The sequence below is a fragment of the Chanos chanos genome, chromosome 2 (assembly GCF_902362185.1).
Source record: "Chanos chanos chromosome 2, fChaCha1.1, whole genome shotgun sequence".
Classification (NCBI taxonomy): domain Eukaryota; kingdom Metazoa; phylum Chordata; class Actinopteri; order Gonorynchiformes; family Chanidae; genus Chanos; species Chanos chanos.
The window spans coordinates 18,378,150-18,395,895 of NC_044496.1; the positions used below are offsets into that span (position 1 = coordinate 18,378,150).

Genomic DNA, 17,746 nt, shown 5'->3' on the forward strand with positions numbered 1-17,746 from the left:
AACGGCCCAAATGGTGTTCCACTGTGTAGCGTTTCCTCCATTTTCAACCCAATGTGGGCCCTGAATGGCACACCTGTCTCCTGGCATATCCGCAAGCAGTAATTGCTGGGGAGTGGGAATTTCATACATCATTTCCTAACCTTGGGAGTGACACAAACTTTAGAAGGCAACATTTACGCCTCCTGAATGCATTTTTAATATGGGCTAAAAAGTGTTTGGGCATTATTCTGCAGTGGATAGTAAAAAGCAGCATTGACAGTGCTAATGGCTGTATTCTGCCAGGAATCATGAAGTGGCAGATATGATTGTCCCCTTTATCAAACTCTGAAAAGATCTGGTCAGAGAATAGATGGATTTATTCCTTTATTCAGATGCTAATGTAATCTGTTGGAAAAAAAATGAATTGGATTCATATATATGAAGATGCATTCATCAGTGAGGATATTGACAGACTTGCTTTTAGTCTCCTAAATGGAACTGTTGCAAAAGCTGTAGCCTCAGAGGGCAAGCCAAATGGAGGCCTAAAACAAACCAGTGCTTCAGGCCAACTGCAGAGAATGTCTGACAGCAGGGTGAGGGTTGATTGGCTGGATGCAAGGTCACACACCCTGCTCTTTTCTCTTTATCAAGCCTCTGATTGTTCCCCTGATCTTCTCTCTTCTGAAGTTCTCAGGGGTCTCGGCAGTAACCCTGCATAACGAGGGTTTGGAGCGATGGGCGTTTTGTTTTGTTTTTTTTTTCTCTCTCTCCTTTAAAGCTAGGCTGTCAACAGCTTACCTCCCAGAACTTTGGTTTGACCGTGCTAGAAAGCAACCAAGTGCTGGAACAAGTTGGCTCCTGTAATAAATCGGAAATACTGCCAGTTGTACCTCTCAAAATAAGCGGTAATGAATTTAATTAGAAAGCTGTTGCATATCTCTCTGATACATTTCTTTTAATTAACCCCATGTGAATAAATTAAAAATAATAGGGAGTGGAAAATGTGGAAAAACACCCTAATGAAGTTATCCGTTAATTGGGATCGCATCTGCAGCCAAACCATAGTGAACAACTGGCACCAGGAGCTAACAATGTGCTCGCTAAGCCTCTCAGCCTTCTCAGAAAAAGGCCTTGGGTCTTAGTGCTGACTTCAAATGTAAGAACTGCCCCTCTGACGTGATGGAAATGAGCGTCAGGCTGGAGAAAAGCAGCCCTGTTCCAAGCTGCTCTGCTGAGACTCCCCACGCTATGGTTGAAGTTGGGCCAGTGTTATTGCAGGCCTAATGTGGCTGCCTCATTTGGACCGGATCAGGAGTAATTATGGTGGGGAAAGTGGCTGCCGACCGCAGGGGTCAGGACACTTGTAACATGTGAAAAGAGCAATTATTCCAGGAGACAAAACCCTCCCTTATCCCGGGCACTGCCAGGGTCATTGCAAGGGACGGCGCGGCTCCGTTTCACCAGGGCTTATTAGCGGCACCAGGCTGCAAAGTTTGCGAAAGTGCATTGTGTTAATGAACAGCTACTTTCCTTGACTGCACCAGCCCTGCACTCCCCACTTACCAGGGGTGTTAATTATGTCATAATCATAGCATGTAAGCCGAGTGAAAGCTTTCACAGTGTACGATTCATACACAACGGCCCAGAAACATGTCTTACGTGATCACACACACAGAAATACTTTCCTTTAATCATAACCGAGTTAATACGTGCTGCATGTGACATGAAACCTCATTAACTTGACTCCATCTGCTCTGAGCCATCATTGCATGGAGACATTCTCCCATTGTGATGTGCTTAAATAGATGGGGAATATAAACTACATGAATCAGTGTGAATCAGACTAGTCTGGTTTAGGCTTATCACTTCTTTTTCATTTGTCTATGTTCAGCTGGCATATTCCACCTGACATTATTACCAGATGTCTTGTGTTTTGTCTTGGCAGTAGTGGAGAATCAGCGTCTACAGGCTCAATTACAGTAATGATGTGAGCTGATTGAAAGAGGCTGATTCACACAGACAATGGCAGGACATCTGCCTGTGCTCCCCATTAACCTCTACAGAGGCTGCCCAGCCCTGTGACAAATTCTAGTCAAGATTGCCATGGACACAGCGGTTTACAGTGAGGGAGCACTCACAAAAACAGGGCTTCACAAGCTCAGCCAACACAAAGCTGTGAATGCTGGTAAAAAGTTTATTCTAGCTCCGCAAGCACTGATAGCTTCTCTCAACTCAGAATATCTTTAGTTTGAATGTCTATTTCTTTTTCTTTCTTTCTTTCTTTCTTTCTTTCTTTCTTTCTTTCTTTCTTTCTTTCTTTCTTTCTTTCTTTCTTCTCTCTCTCTCTCTCTCTCTCTCTCTCTCTCTCTCTCTCTCTCTCTTTCTTTTTTTTTTTTTTTTTACACATCCATAAAATGGTACTACGTTTATTTCTCTTGCTCTAATATACTTACACACAAAATAATAAACCGAGCTCTAATTAAAAAAACGTGTTTTTATATTTTTTATATATATTTTTTATATATATTTTATATATAAAATATATTTTTTTTAGCAAATGATATGTGTAGTTCCTCAAGGCCTGAATGGGGAAATAGTGTTATGTTTTCACCATTGTTCCCTGGATCTATTTATATTTGGAGTGAGAATTTACACCAGGAATACATTGCTTCTGTTGTCATGACCAGAACTTGTCATACATGAAAAACCTTGCCAACAGCTTTGCGACAGATGACTGGCTGTAATCCCCACATTTCTAAATTCCTAGCCTTCATCTTTATTCTTAGTCTCCATCTCTTTGCCCTTTGAAAGTAGTCTTTCTCTTAGAGTTTAGAAGATCATTTGCACTTTTGAGGCTTTTTGAAAGTGGGATATTGTAATTCATAGACTGCACTGGCATTTCAAAACGCAGCCATGTTTACACTTTTGTTAGGAGCCAGTAAAGTTGCTCGGTTTGTCTGAGGTTCACAGATGTGGTAATTAAATTGGAGCTCTGTTGTTCTGTGTTATATCCAGAGATGTAGTATTTAACTGAGCTTCCATCGGTGCACATAACCTTGCTAGGGTCTTATTTACAGCACTTTAGAGCAGGCATCCTATGGGCTCCAGCATGGATATCCACTCGACTTTACCTCCTCCTCTCACGGCCAAAACTGTATGTCAGTCCCGAGGCTGCTTTTCTCCCTGCAACCTGGAGAGGCCTCATCACATAAAGGTGTCAATCCATCTAATTGATCAAATTTACTTCATTACAGAAAGTGACTCCATTCTAGAGCAAGGAAAGCAGCACTTTTCAGTTCTGTCATGCGCTCATTTGAAAGATTAGCGCACACAGCATCACGTACAGTTGGAAGAGAAGTGGAGGAGATTGGAAAGCAAATCACCCTCTCTCTTCCTTTTTTTAATCTGTAGATACACTGGCCAGGCGTGGTGATGTGATAATTGTGCTGTAATGCTTTAAAACGTTTCTTCAAGTCCGTAGAGCAGTTCTTTTTTTTTTTTTTTTTTTGCCTCTACTAAACCTTAAATACATCAAAAGGGTACCACATTGATTTGATTTTTTGATAGCTGTAAAATGGAACTTGAAATGGGCCTACACATAAATGGGATCCTATCTCTATAATGGAAAGTACATGGTCTGACAGTTTCAAATGCAAAAAATGTAACTGTACATATTCTAAAGAGATAAGGTCTTTAGAGAGGAAGAGGGTGGAAAAGAGGAGGATGACAGGCTATACTCGAAGTATTAATGGCAAAGGATTCTTTCTTCTTGGAGGTTGTTTGGCAATGCGAAAGCCTCTCTTAAAGGAAAAATGCATTCACTGTTGGAATATGAATCGTGGCCAACTGGGATATGCTTTTTGTGACACTGAATGACACAGGAAGGTCACTAGCACTTGTATCTGTTAAATGGATTGGATTAAGTGGAAGCTGCCTCTACGGTAGGCGCTTCCTTTTATAATGTTACTTTTGTTCTGCTAGGCAACAGGATGGGGAGGTGCTGTACAACTAGGAGATTTCACATGGCACAAAGAGTAGTGACAGGTGCACTCTTAAAAACATCTTCAATATAACAATTTATTCTGACATTGCTTTTTGTGTGGAATGTGTTTTAAAATATTGATATTTAAGTATATGTGTTGTAAAGACAGTTTAAATGAGATGATTAGTCATAATTTGCTCTCCTCGTGTTGACTCTGCCCATTCATCAGGCCTGAAGAAATTGAGTGAGGGGAGAGAAATCTCAAATCTGGGTTAGAGAAGAACTGTCATCCATTCAAACGCGATCTTTTGGTCTCTGCAAATTCACATTTTCTGTAAATTTTCTTCACACCGGTGATTAATCCTGAGAAATGTTTTAAGGTGACTGTACAGGTGATGTTCAAGCAATTCAGAGAAATGGACAAGGTCCCTTTTGCAACCTCTCTGTAAAACACACATAAAAATTGTTAAAGGGTGGGTGGATAGTATGCGGAGGTGGGGGGTCTAAACCAATTACGTGTAGTCCTCTTGAGGTGGGGGGGCGACCTTTGTGTATAATTAGTTCTCTTATTTAAAGCAAAGATTTTGAATAGAATAACTAATTAGCTGTCATAAAAGGCAAATTAGAGATTTTGCCCGATCCCTCAGGGAAATGAACAGAGCCTGATTCCCCTTCTCACAGATACACGCGCGCACACACACACACACACACACATACACAAGTATGTATATACGCATGCACACACACACACACATTTGCACAGGCTGGCATACTCTCTCCTCATTAAGACTGTTTTTAGTTCTGTAGCTGCCTGACAGGGGAGCTCAGCTGGCGTACCTGCAGAGAGATCCTCTAACAAGCCATGAAATGCAGGTAGAGGAAAGACCGCCCTTAGCTAGTGTGGCTTCAATTTGAAGCTTTTTAGCTTCATTTACACCGAACATTGGTATTTATAGCGAGTTTTGTGATCCTAATATGCTGGCTTCAAGGGGCCCGTTTGAGGGGCAGGAGGAGGTGAGGGAGCTGGAGGGCAGGCAGAAAAACTAATTGATGGCTCCCATCAGCAGTGCTGGACCAATTAGCCTCCCTTCCACTTCTGATAAAGAAATAGGATGGCTGAATACCACCAGAGCTCTTATTCACATCCAAGCTATAAATTTAACTAACAAGCCCTCTCTCCCTCTTTTCTGTGGTTTTAAAGGGGGAAATGCTAATTATATTACATTCATGGTATTACTGATGTGTGGATTGTCCAAAGTTATAGAACAAATCTGGATCCAATAAATTTTGCGTATGAGCATATGTGTCAGAGAGTGCGAGTGTAGGCGAGAGAGAGGAAGAGAGAGTAAAATCTGTTTCGATAATCAGAGGAACAAAGTACAATGTGAGAAATTGCTTTGAAGTTTGTTTTTTTTTATTTTTTGGCAAGTTATTTAAAGTGTCTTTGGCAGAGAAAAAAATGAGAAGTATAGGTCGATAGACTGTCTGGCCACTGGCATAGGACTGCTTATCGTGTAAACACTGTTACCATACACTCAAACCATTGAGTAGAGATGCATTTAGGCAGCTCTGTCTGTGACTCCTGCACCCTGATGTTATCACAGAATCAGTCATCTCCACAAATACACCAACACCAGCATAATTTCCAAAAAACATAGGAAAGCAAATGAGTAAATAAATGAACTGGTGACCTCAAGTGAATTCAAATCGCATGCCGTGTAATGTAATTGGAAAATGGATAATGTTTGAATAAAGCCCTGGCATATCCAGATAGGTCTGTCTCTATCTGGGACTGGGCTTTTAATGGCTGTGCAGTCCAGGGCAATGGCAGAGCTCCCGGGGACTAAGCACAGCAGCTTTTTGAGAGAAATGTGTTTTGAAAGCAGAGAGGCGAGTGGTGGCTGCCGTGTGTTCTATTAGATGGATCAATAGCTCAGTGTGTGAGAGAGTGTCTTAAGAGCTGTTGTCCTGTGCTTTCAGCTGTGGCAGACCTGTTAGTGCGGCAGAGGGGTGCCGAGTGCCAGTGTTACCAGCAGTGGCCTGAGGGTGGCTTTTAGTCCAAACACAAATGTCAACCATAGATAGACTATTAGTGTTTAGTGCAGTTATTAAATGGACTTTATTTGTCCTTTAGGAGGCTAAAAGGCACACTTAAAGGGGAGACTGCATGACAGCAGGGCAATTTGCAGGTTTGGTTACTCTGCTGGCTCGTTGTAGACACATGAGTATAGATAAGTGTACAAGGAGAAAGGGCGGTAGTGCACAGAGCAGAGTGTGTTCTGTTAGGCACTTAGGCCATAACATATCTCATGAGGGGCTTAGTGCAGACTTCTTGTGGTCGACAGCATTTTAAAAGGTTAATGTTAATCTATACCAAACAAAGCCCATGAGGGGGCTTTTAGCATTGTGGACAGCTCAGTGCTGCAAGGTTTGATGAAATAGCATAGTGACTAACCTAGTACAGGACATAAATACCTCAGTGAGGCATTTAAATGCGGGTTGTTCTAAGCATCTGAACACGAGAGATGCGTTTGAACCCCTCCTCCGTGTTTGTTTCATCCTGAATGTAACATCTGTTCTTGAAGCGGGGGAGGTGAGGGTGAACGTAGTCCAAAGTGACCCGCGTGCCTATCTGTGCGGAAGAGCGTTCATGTTAATGCATATGAAACAGGAACAGAGCGCCGTGGCCTCCGCAAGACTCCGCCAGCTCCAGAGGCGCCATCCTTATCAAATAGAGAACATGAAAAGTCACTGGTGTACTTGGGCTGTAAATCATGCCAGACCGTTTGTCTCCTTATCGCTACAGGTGTGCCGATGCTCTCCGTCCAGCCCAAAGGGAAACAGAAGGGGTGCGCTGGCTGCAATCGTAAGATTAAAGACCGCTACCTGCTCAAGGCCCTGGACAAATACTGGCACGAGGACTGTCTAAAATGTGCCTGCTGTGACTGTCGCCTGGGGGAGGTGGGCTCCACCCTCTACACAAAAGCCAACCTCATCCTGTGTCGCAGAGACTACCTGAGGTAAGAGTGAGGCCAGACATCGGCGTGACCAAACGGGGGAGGCCCTTTACACCCCGGGTCCCATGACATTCAAAAAGTAGAGCCATCTAACGGCCGTCGGATGCCACTCCTTTATCGGAGTTCGCTCGCTCCATCCTTCACGTACTCCTCTTACTGTGGGGTCGGGGGTTTTAATGTGCTAATTCCACAGCTTTTAGAATACATTTTCTTTGAGGCTGTTTCTAAAGATCAAGAGCTTGTTCTCTCCTCGGCACTGCATACTAATGTAGACTCAATGCATGTCAACCGAGCCCAAATTCTTGGAAAGGGGAGGAGAAAAAAAAAAAAACTTCAAGTGGCATGTAATGTTTGTTTATGTTTAATTTGTTAATATTTCCACTGTGTTTACACGAACACGACACACTCTACTTGAAGCACGGCGCGGGTTTTAGTGGCTGGTGAACGGAGTGTGAGCACACCCCAGGCAGCACGGTGTCAACCTCCAGGTCCTAGGCACTATTTTGCCTCCTGTCTCCCAGCCATCTGCTTGCTAAATTAAACATGATTATTTCCTGGGCGTTAAGTTGTGGTCCCTGGGGTTTCCCAGTAAGATCCAACCATTCATCCATGAGCCGATGCCCTGGGGGCTTGGGAGGCCGATGGCCCCTGCCTGATCCGGTACTGTACGGGGCCTCACCCAGAGTGCGAGAGGAGGGATGGGCTCGGAGAGGAACCATTACCATCCATCACCACCCTGCCCTAGTTAATGCTGTTAAAATGTAGAGAGAGAGCAGCTCTAAGGCTCAGCTTGGGCCCCGCTATGACCAGATGGGGCAGATGAGGTAATAATAAAAATGTGGATAATGACAAGAAAAAGCAAAATTATTAGGCTGAGCATGGCACTTTTGACATGATTATATATGACCTCTTACAAAGAGCAGCTCTAGCTTCATCAGATTTACATTCACTCCAGTTAAAAAGAAGATGCCCTCATAGTCGATATCAGCACTTCAATTATGATGGTGGTCTTATGACAGTGACTGTGAAAGACTGACACAGCTGACTTTAACATCTCTGAAGAAAGATCCCTTCAAAGAGAGTGGCTGTGCAGAGAAAGAGAGAGAGAGAGAGAGAGAGAGAGAGAGAGAGAGAGAGTGTGAGATGGGTTTTCTGTTTTTTTTTTTTACTAAGGCCCTGATGGCCTAATGAAATCTAGCCCACTCATCTGCTCTTCAGCTTGAGACAAATGTGTGCCACTTAATAGCTAGAGATGCATGAGATGAATTCTATTATGGAACAAATTAAAAACTTTCCCTCTTATACTGAAAAGAGGCAGCATTTGGAGCTCAAGGTTTAAAAGTAGGTGAGGCAGACTACACAGGCAGCCCCTCTCCCCAGCCTGCGCTCTGAGAGAAATCTGTCTGCTCACCTTCTGTAATGAAGTTGAATCCTCACCCAGAATTAGCCTCCCATACAGAGAGGCAGTTCATTAAAGACAGGCGGGTTGATCAAACGCACTTCCTTTATTTCTGTGGTTTTGGAGCCCTGCCATGAGCACATTAATTATGAGAACAGCTCCGTCTGCATTTGTCCTTCAGGAGCACCGGCAACATAATGAACGTGCTCCCCTCCCAAACCCCCCTGCCGCCACACCACAAACAGCCCCGCTCCAGCCAGCTTATGTCTCCAACAGCTAACGTCAGAACTTTCCCACTGCACTTGACATTCACATCTTTTCCATTAGGAAACGCAGGCTCTATTAGCAGTTTGGCCACACTCTTTCATTAGCACACAGAACAATGGATTAATTAGTTCTCTTGGTTTTTTTTTTTTTTCTTCACTGGCTAAGAATATAGTGACATCACTAGAGCGTTCAAGCTTTAGATTACATGAACCTCAGGCCTGGAATCATTTTACTTTGAAAGTTATTGCATATATTGAAGGGGACATAGCAGTCATAGTCATAACTTTTTAGTAAAAAGAACTGGTTTAATTGAAAAATGAGTATTTTTCTCAACCAGCTAAAATGATGAAGAGCCAAAATAGAGGTATAATGAACAATGACAGAACTTTCAGTGAGGGTTTGGGCTGTTGCAGGGAGTCCATACATCCATTTGGTTATGGCAGGAAAATCTTTAGAATTTTTTTTTTAATTTCCACATGAATTTCCACAAACATTAGAGGCTGCGGCTTCATTCAGCTGACTTTGATTACAAAACTACAATGCTTACACACTCATACATTGTGTGTGTTCTCTGAAATCTGACCAATTATACACCAGCAGTGGAAAAACTCAAAGCACTGTGTACACAAGTAGAAGACATGAAAAGCTTGAACTCAATCGCAGAGAAACATTAAAGGCCTAAAGCTGATGCAGACTTCAGAGGAGTTTGAAGTTCCTAGAGTTGCTTGTTCAAACGACTAAAGAGAACACCTGTCTCGAAAGAGCTACTGGAACCACAGCATAACTGATAAACAGGACAATGAGCAGGGGCTTCAGCTTTAATACCTCACAGTTTAGTTAAACACAGACAAGATTAAACACACGCATGTACCTACTGTTTATATCCTTAAGGTGGATTGTACATTGGAGAAATGAATTTTTTCTCAAGCTTGACTGCAAGACTTGAAGAAGGACACATCTCTTATGAATACTAAGATCATCTGCACCTTTCATTAAGAAAGGAAAACTCTTTCTTTTTGTCTCTTAGGAAACAATGAATAATGGTTGACTACACTGACAAAAATATCCGTTTTAATTAACGCAACCAAAATATACCTTTAACTTAACAAGATCTCTGAAAACATCAAAAATAACGAGCTTTGAAAAATATTTCAGCCACAGAAGCCCTTTAGCTCATTCATTAGAAAGTCGCATGACATGACCTTGGTGATAAAATGGTCAAATTCACTTTATCTTAAATTATACAGCCTCAAAATACATGCCTTTGTGTTTCACTGTTTGTGAATGACCTTCCAAAAGAGTGTCTGTAACCCTCTAATTCACTTAATTCTAACCATTACCATTTCCATTTGAATTGGGCTGTTTCTGCGCTGCTAAACCTCCAATTAAACCAATGACTTCTTTACAAAAACACACAGCTGACTGCAGTATGTGCTATAAAGTAGAGTTGTGAAGTGCCTTCAGTTCTCAGAAAAGCTTGGGTTTATTTTTGCCGATCATGAGGTCACTGAATTTCTCACAAACTCATAACAAGTCTTTTAACGTAAGACCATTTCTCCCCGAAACTGATTTACAATGGAAAACCAAGATTTCCTCTTAAAACATTTCACCTATTCAAGCAAGTTCTAACTACAAACTGGACATTCAGAATGAGAAATGGCCAACATTTCTTTGGGATAGATGGTGACCCAATTCTCCTGAGTTGTGTGAGAAGGTGAAGCAAAGGTCAGTGAATGCTTTGCTTGACACACAGATAGGCTCTCCTTAGCAACATGAAATGTAATTTGAGACAGCGTCTATGAGCAGAGCTTTTCAGCCTCAGCTTTAGGGACATAACACTTTTGACCTACCCCAGGACTAACATTCTTGAATCAGTTAATCAAGAGTTTAGTGATTAGCAGGCAAGTTGAATCAGGTTTGTAAGACTAGAATTAAAATGCCCTGTTAAGTTGGCTGCCATGACTGCCAGTGAGAAACACTGCCTGAGGTTTTAGTAATTTAGACATGGGCTTGCATCTCCTCTGGTACTACCTTTCTGCATGCACACTGTGTGTGTGTGTCTGTCATTAGGACTACATCGCCTGTCTGACAGACACCCACCTAACCACTAGATAACTTCTCAAAAGTACTGACACAATGACTTCCTCCAACCTGCCAGACCTACAAGTTGACATCTTTACACAGTGCAACGCTGTGGTGCACATAATGGCCTCGTGGTCCTGACATGTCCCCAGAGGTCTGCTATGCTTCAGTGTGACACTCGAGCCATTCAGGGCCAAACAGGTTTCCGTGCTGAGATGACAGAGGAGTGCTTTCCCCTGTAGTCCATACTGTACCTGACAAACAGAAGCCGTAAGTGGATAGGAACAGAGTCTCTGTATCTTCATTCAGATAGAGCTCAAGTTAGAGTCAATAAAATCACATCAGTGACACGCCAATGTAAATATCCAGGCAATCTGTGGGACAAAATAGAGACATTCATGTAAAATCATACTTGAAATAAGGGACTGAAAATGTAATAGAATTATGCGACTGCTGAGGATAAAAGTACCTTAAATATGGTAATAATGAGTAAAAAAGCAGGAGTGTACTGTAGATCTACCTAAACTCATTTTACGGGAACAGGACACCCCCTTTTTAACACCTTCTCTAAATGCTATAACAACATCCTCTCTCATACTGTATCATGTAGTTCCACTGGGGCTGGGTGCTCTAATTAAAAGCAGGGTCTGCCAGAAAAATGCTGTCTATGACAAGGAGAGAGCAACAGAGAGAAACTAATGTGGAGGAGCAAGAACAACTTTTGACTCTTCTCCCATCCGAGGCCACAACTTTAAGAAAGTGTTTAACATACTGTCAGCCCCGGCAGTCTCCTGCTGCCTGATCCCAGCTTTTTTTCCTTTCTGCATTGCATTTTGGTTCCACCAGAATATATAAGTCTATCTGTGATTCAGAATCTCCAAATTAAACATAGGGGCAGGCACTTGGAAAATGAAAATGTAAATCTGACAGGGGGATTGGAGGAGAAAGAGATCTGCACCACTGCTTCTTGTTCTATTTGTGACCTTGATTGTTTGACTCCTATCTAATAAGCTTAAACAAACAGCTATGAAATTTGAGTTGTGTGTCTGTTCTGTGCACCGGCGAACATCTAGTTACTTCTCCAAGGTTACGGTTCTCCTTCGCTTTTGCAGGCTTTCTTTGCTCTGGAGCAAAAGAGGAGGGTAGAGAAAAGAGGAGGATAGAGGCAGTATCCTTGCAACCAGAATCTTTTGAACTTTTGACTACATTATAGAATTTGGCCTCTTGTGTAAAATCCAGCTGGCTTTGGTTGGAGCAAAGTCTCATTAGTTACTCTGAATTTAAAGAAGAAAACTTTCAACAGTTCAATTGCTTGCTTCAGACCTGTTTTCATTGCTTTTGCAATGTGCAAGCAGAAAGTCTTTGAAGAAGGGGATTAGAACCATGTGATCATTTTAATTAGATCATTAGCAAAGAATTAACATCTAGGTTTGTACCCTCATTAACAAAAAATACCACGTGTATGCCAAGCTAGATTTGTGTGTTGCATTAGATGTACTGAGATTTTGTTCTTTTTTTTCTTTCTTCCTCCTTTCTTTTGTTGGTGGTGCATCAAGGCTAAAGAAGGTAGATTGCGTAAATTTACTTCTCTGTTCTCTTTGCAGGCTCTTTGGTACGACAGGGAACTGTGCAGCCTGCAGTAAACTGATCCCAGCCTTTGAAATGGTGATGAGGGCCAGAGATAATGTTTACCATTTGGACTGTTTTGCCTGTCAGCTTTGTAACCAGAGGTAAGGAGAGAGAGATCACAACTGGATGGGAAGATTGCCTTTTTCATATCCATAAGGACAGACTGAAAGGGCCATTGACTCAAATAGAGGGCATCCAAAAATTCAGAGTTGAATTCCAGTGGCTCTGTCATGCATGTAATTTACAGCATGAATCTCTCTTAATAACTGTAAACTCTGTGCCTGCATCTGTTTGCACATTAATTTATTCTAAATAAGTTAAGATCTTTTAATTCATTTTTATTAATTTAATTAATTTTTATTGTCACCTAATTCTCCATGTGTTAGTTATATTCTTGTTTGTGTAGGTGATACGAGGGTGGTAATATAAGGCTGGTATCTCTACCACATTTGAGCTCTTCACAATTGAACTGTCCATACCTTTATGTGTCTCTAGTCGTTGGAAACAGCAAACAGATTGAAGTTTTCAGAGAATCATTCTTCAAAATGTTCCAAAGAGTCACAAGAGTGTGACAGTGCTTTAAACGCCCCAGAGTGTGACCTGCTGCTTCCCAGTGGCGCTTAAATGTGTCATTCCTAAAGTCCTTGAGATCTATGCCTACATGCCATAGAGTGAAAAAAGTAAAAACCAGATAAATGGATTTTTCCTTTTTGACAGGCTAAGCTATTGAATCTAGTTCAGGAGAAACAACTTCTGATGTTATGCCTCCTTTACACTGGCATGTAGATGCAATCCAGACTTACTGGGTGGCGTGTAGCACATGAGTTCCTGTTTCTGATATGTAAAGATTAAAAAAATACATGCACATATTAACATCTTTTTATTTCTGTGTAATTGTGCAGTTCTTCTCTTTGGACAGATCAAAAGGTTATGAAAAGTTTATACCAACTAAAAGGAAAAAAAATCAACTTGTTGCCAGTGAAATGATTTCTACGATACAAAGGACATGGAGAAAATCAGGATATACAAGTTTTATCAAAGAACTTAGAGAACTGATACACTGATCAATTATCTTGTGACAAAATTTGATGAGAAAAATATGAGTAAATGTTTATAAGTTACTGATGACAGTCCAGTGGCATCAGTACCATCAAGTTCTCTATGGGGGAAAAACACCTCATGCAACAGTGTAGACTAGTTAGGCTGATTCTGTACTCTCTATTAGGTAATTTATCTTTCATTATTTCGTCATCACCATTTTAGAAGAGCATATGTACTATGTGCAAAAAGATGCAAAAAACTGAAAAATGCTGTCCTGTCAGCCAAATATAGAGCTGAAGAGTTTCCTAACTTTTTTTTCATAAATCACCTGGTTTGCTCTTTTGCAAATTCAAACACAAGCTCTCCTGGATGTGAACAGATACATATAAGGACAATATCCTGTCATGTATGATGTCATGAGAAAACAGGGTCAAGCAAAACATCAGTTAGTTTACAAGCAAATAACACTAGGGGTACTTATATTGTATCAAAGTTTTCTATGTGTGCTGAGGGCAGTATCCTGTAGAGAAAATGCCGAGAATAATTTCCATATATTGTTAAAACTGTAAACATTAGGGAGTATGGCACTTAACTCATTTTTCTAGTTTAACATGCTAGCATTGTCATTAGCAGATGTATTATTTGGTGACCAGAAGAGAAGACAGAGAATAGTTTGTGTCAACTGAATCACTTTGACCAAAAGTCAAAGTTATAATTTGACATGTTCTTGCCTGCTTACAAAATGATAGTCAGTGCATTTTTACACACAAAATAGAAAATTTAGCTTAAAGCCAAAACATAGCATTCAGGAAAAATTTTAAAGGAAAATTTAAAATAATAGAATGTGTTTTGTTTGGTCCTAGAGCATTTTGCCTTTGTGTCCATTTGTAGTCAGTTGTTGGAGCTTTGGTCTGTACCTGGTGCATCTAAAGTTGCCAGTAGCTACTTTGTCTGAAGATAGGCAAACAGAGATTAGCCTTGTCCTGCCATTTGTTGGTACTGTCAGCCCTACTCAAATCTCAACATTCCCAACCATGCCCTTATTGATAAGCATCATAACCACGGGTAAAACCAGTGTTTTCCTCCCTCCATTGTCTGATCAGCGTTATGAGTTTTCATATGTAAACATTTGCATGCAAAAATGTAATCCAAGCACAGAAGTTTTTTCTTCAATTGGTAAGAAATGTAGAGGGATGTTAGGAACACACACTGGGTGTTTTCTCAACAAGTAGTTCAATGCCCTGTCCAGCAGTAAAGACTCCTTGGAAACTTGTGTAATGCTTTCGCCAGATTCGAGCATGGGACTTTGCTCTCACTGGACGTAAGTTTATGTGAGAGGATGGTCTATGCATTGGGCTTTAATTACAAATATGAATAGTCACACTCCACAGCAGCTAAGTTCCGCAACATCAGCTGAGATGTTGTCGTAAACCCTGCATAAACCTCTGTCCCCGTTGTTAAACAGTGTGTCTTTGTGCTTGTTTACAGGTTTTGTGTGGGGGACAAGTTTTTCCTTAAGAACAACATGATTCTGTGTCAGATGGACTATGAGGAGGGCCAGCTGAACGGAAGCTTCGAAACACAGGTTCAATAGCTAGGCTCAAACGTGGCAGCAGCAGTCTTCACATGTGTGTGCGCTCATTCACACACACACACACACACACACACAGACACACACACACAGACATACACAGACCCACACACACACACACATACACACACACATTCACAGGCTTATATTTTTGCACATATACACACACATGCGATGGATGTTCTGCTGTACTCTGAGAGAGGAGCGTCTGTCTGCTTGCCTGCAATACTTTTTACAGTAAAAGCCCTATTGGTCCCTAAGGACCTAATTGTAAATGTACTACTTTTTGCCCTTCCCTCCCCAACACTGAGCAGTTACAAGTTTTGATGTACAGTTGTGCCTGCTTAGCTGAGCACTGTATTGCCTGTATGTTCTGTGATGTTTGTTTTGGTTTTCTTTTTTTTTTTTCTTTCCCTTTTGGGTATAGCTCCTTGGAGGGTATGTACAGTCTGTTTTTTCTGTATATATAAACTGGAACATTATTTTATGAAATTGTAATGCAATTTTATTACTAGTGTGAATTAAAGATTCTTAAATGTTCATAGTGAGTTTTGTTTTCCGATTCCCAAAACCAAAGTTTCTTTGAGGAGGCTTACCTGTAGTAACATGTAATTACCAATTCTCTTAAAATGGCAAAGCTACAAAAGCATTAATGAATCCTTTTGTAAACAGAATAAAATAAACACAATCAATTCTGAGTGCTGACAGAGAGAGACACATTGTATAAAATAAAATCTAAGAGGTATTATTTGGAATAAAATAATGACTTAAAACTCATGATGTTGTTGTTGTATACAGTCAGCAGGTGTCTGGAGGGAATTACAATTCACTTTTGGGGTAAAAGCAAAGCATTGCTTTTGGTGAATCATGCCATGCTAATTGCCATCTGGTTATGAATGTGATTTGGCTCAGAAATAAAATCTCTCAGCAAAGAAATTGGATCATAATGAATGCACTGTGAACTTAAAGTTCAACTCATGATGAAAGCGTGTAGACCAGCTTGATTAATAGTTCATTACTGTTTTGGTAATAATGGCAATTCTAAATGAATTATTTCTGCCAGACAAATTTACTTCTGATAAAAAAACTTTTTCCTGCCTCTACTACTTGAGATTACAATGACTTATGTCAATAAAAAATATTTATCTCAACAAAGGCTCTTCCATAGATAAGTACTCAAAGCTGCTATGTGTCCATTTCGTTGAAATATTTCCGATGGTTTTGGTGTGGAGCAGGACAGTAAATGAAAACATATAACTTCAATCTTAAATGCCACTTTCATCTTCAACTTACACTGTGGAATAAAAGTATTACCATACGGGTATTGTAAGAGTTATTCCGATATTTCTGAAAGCGTTGGAATTGAATGGCTTTTATGTACAAAGACACAGCAATTAAAGGATTGCTACTGCGGTGACACAATCTTTTGTCACATTACTTTTGATTTTCATCTGTTGGTGGTAATTCTTGTTTCTATGAGCTCTGAACCACAGGAGATCTGCTTTGCAGAGTGTCTGCCATTTAAAGCAATTAGTTTCATTCATTGTGAGGGAGAAATTGTGAGGAAATCAGCTGGGGTCTTCGAGCATATTGAAATTTCATTTACGGATGTCCAATACTTGGTTAACGAACACAATATAAAGCAACCTCCTTGTCATAGTTTTCCTAAATGGATCTTTTCATGTTATTCATTGCAAAAGTTTTACAAGCACCTAAAAAGCTTTCAAAGATATTTTGAAACTTGAAAGAAAACCAAGCAATTAAGACCAAACACGAAATGAAATCTGAACACAGTGTCACAAAAGAAATTCTAAATTTGGAACTGGTGAGTGCGGTCTGCTCTCATCACTCTTCAAGTTTTCATTTACAGTTACATTCAAAATCCCAGAACATTCAGTCCGTCAGTTATTCTGTTAGTGGTTGAGTGCCAGGGACCATCAATCTGTGATGACTTCACATGTTGAGTGTTGTCAGACCATTTGGCCGTAGATGAAATATTGCCTCTGTCCCACATGCACTGTGTGTTATGTCTGGAACTTGTTACGCCGTCTCCTGAGGCCAGGCGCAAAAGGTAACAAAACTAACCAAAGTCCAGCAAAGCCAATGCAAATTAAGGACAGACACATTTAGCAACCGGTATAATGTTAATGAAAATGCAGGTTTTCACAGGTGCCTGTTCCGAGTACCAGAGCAAAGTTACATGGGTGGCTACAGCTGTGTTTCCTGTAAATGTAACGGTCTGTCATGATTGTTGCAAAGCCACAGAACAATTGCCAAATCATCATAAAGATTTAATGACTTTCCACCTGCAAGAGCAAGGCATTCACAACTGCACATGGAAAACACATGTGGGCTGACTTTTCCCCTATCACACAGTACACACATACACACACACACACGCACACACAAACACCCAAGTCAGAACAGCCTGTCTCCAATTCCATTCCCTCTTATGGGAGTGTACCCTGGCTCTGAGCAAGGTGTGACATTCTGGGGGCCTTTATTACAGCAGGGGGCAGACCAGCAACATAATTTGCTAACAAATAAATCAAGTGCACAATGTGCATTAATTAGAAATTCATTAAAAATTCAGACTCATCGGCAGGTGTGCAAATAAAGGATTAGCAAGACAGCAATTACACCACATAAGAGTACCTTTTAATTGCAGCTCCTGGATTGATTTACAGAGGGAGACAATCAGGCTCTGTGTAAGACGGCTGATTGCTCATTTTCTGGAAAAATAATGAGGAAAAGACCTC

The 17,746-nt window shown here is 40.9% G+C and overlaps 1 protein-coding gene across 1 annotated transcript; it reads left to right on the forward strand.

Annotated features, from left to right (window-relative positions):
* The first annotated feature begins 4,013 nt into the window (after positions 1-4,013).
* Positions 4,014-14,990, forward strand: lmo1 (LIM domain only 1). Its single transcript, XM_030766087.1, has 4 exons — positions 4,014-4,023; positions 6,768-6,981; positions 12,331-12,456; positions 14,885-14,990. The coding sequence occupies exons 2-4, from the start codon at positions 6,776-6,778 to the stop codon at positions 14,988-14,990; spliced, it is 438 nt and encodes a 145-aa protein (XP_030621947.1). The 5' UTR covers positions 4,014-4,023; positions 6,768-6,775.
* Positions 14,991-17,746: the final 2,756 nt, after the last annotated feature.

Excerpts from the sequence above, each read along its gene's own strand:
- lmo1 (XM_030766087.1), top strand. The coding sequence starts at position 6,776 with ATGCTCTCCGTCCAGCCCAAAGGGAAACAGAAGGGGTGCGCTGGCTGC. Across the intron at positions 6,982-12,330 it reads TGTCGCAGAGACTACCTGAG|GCTCTTTGGTACGACAGGGA; the intron begins GTAAGAGTGAGG and ends TTCTCTTTGCAG. Across the intron at positions 12,457-14,884 it reads TGTCAGCTTTGTAACCAGAG|GTTTTGTGTGGGGGACAAGT; the intron begins GTAAGGAGAGAG and ends GCTTGTTTACAG.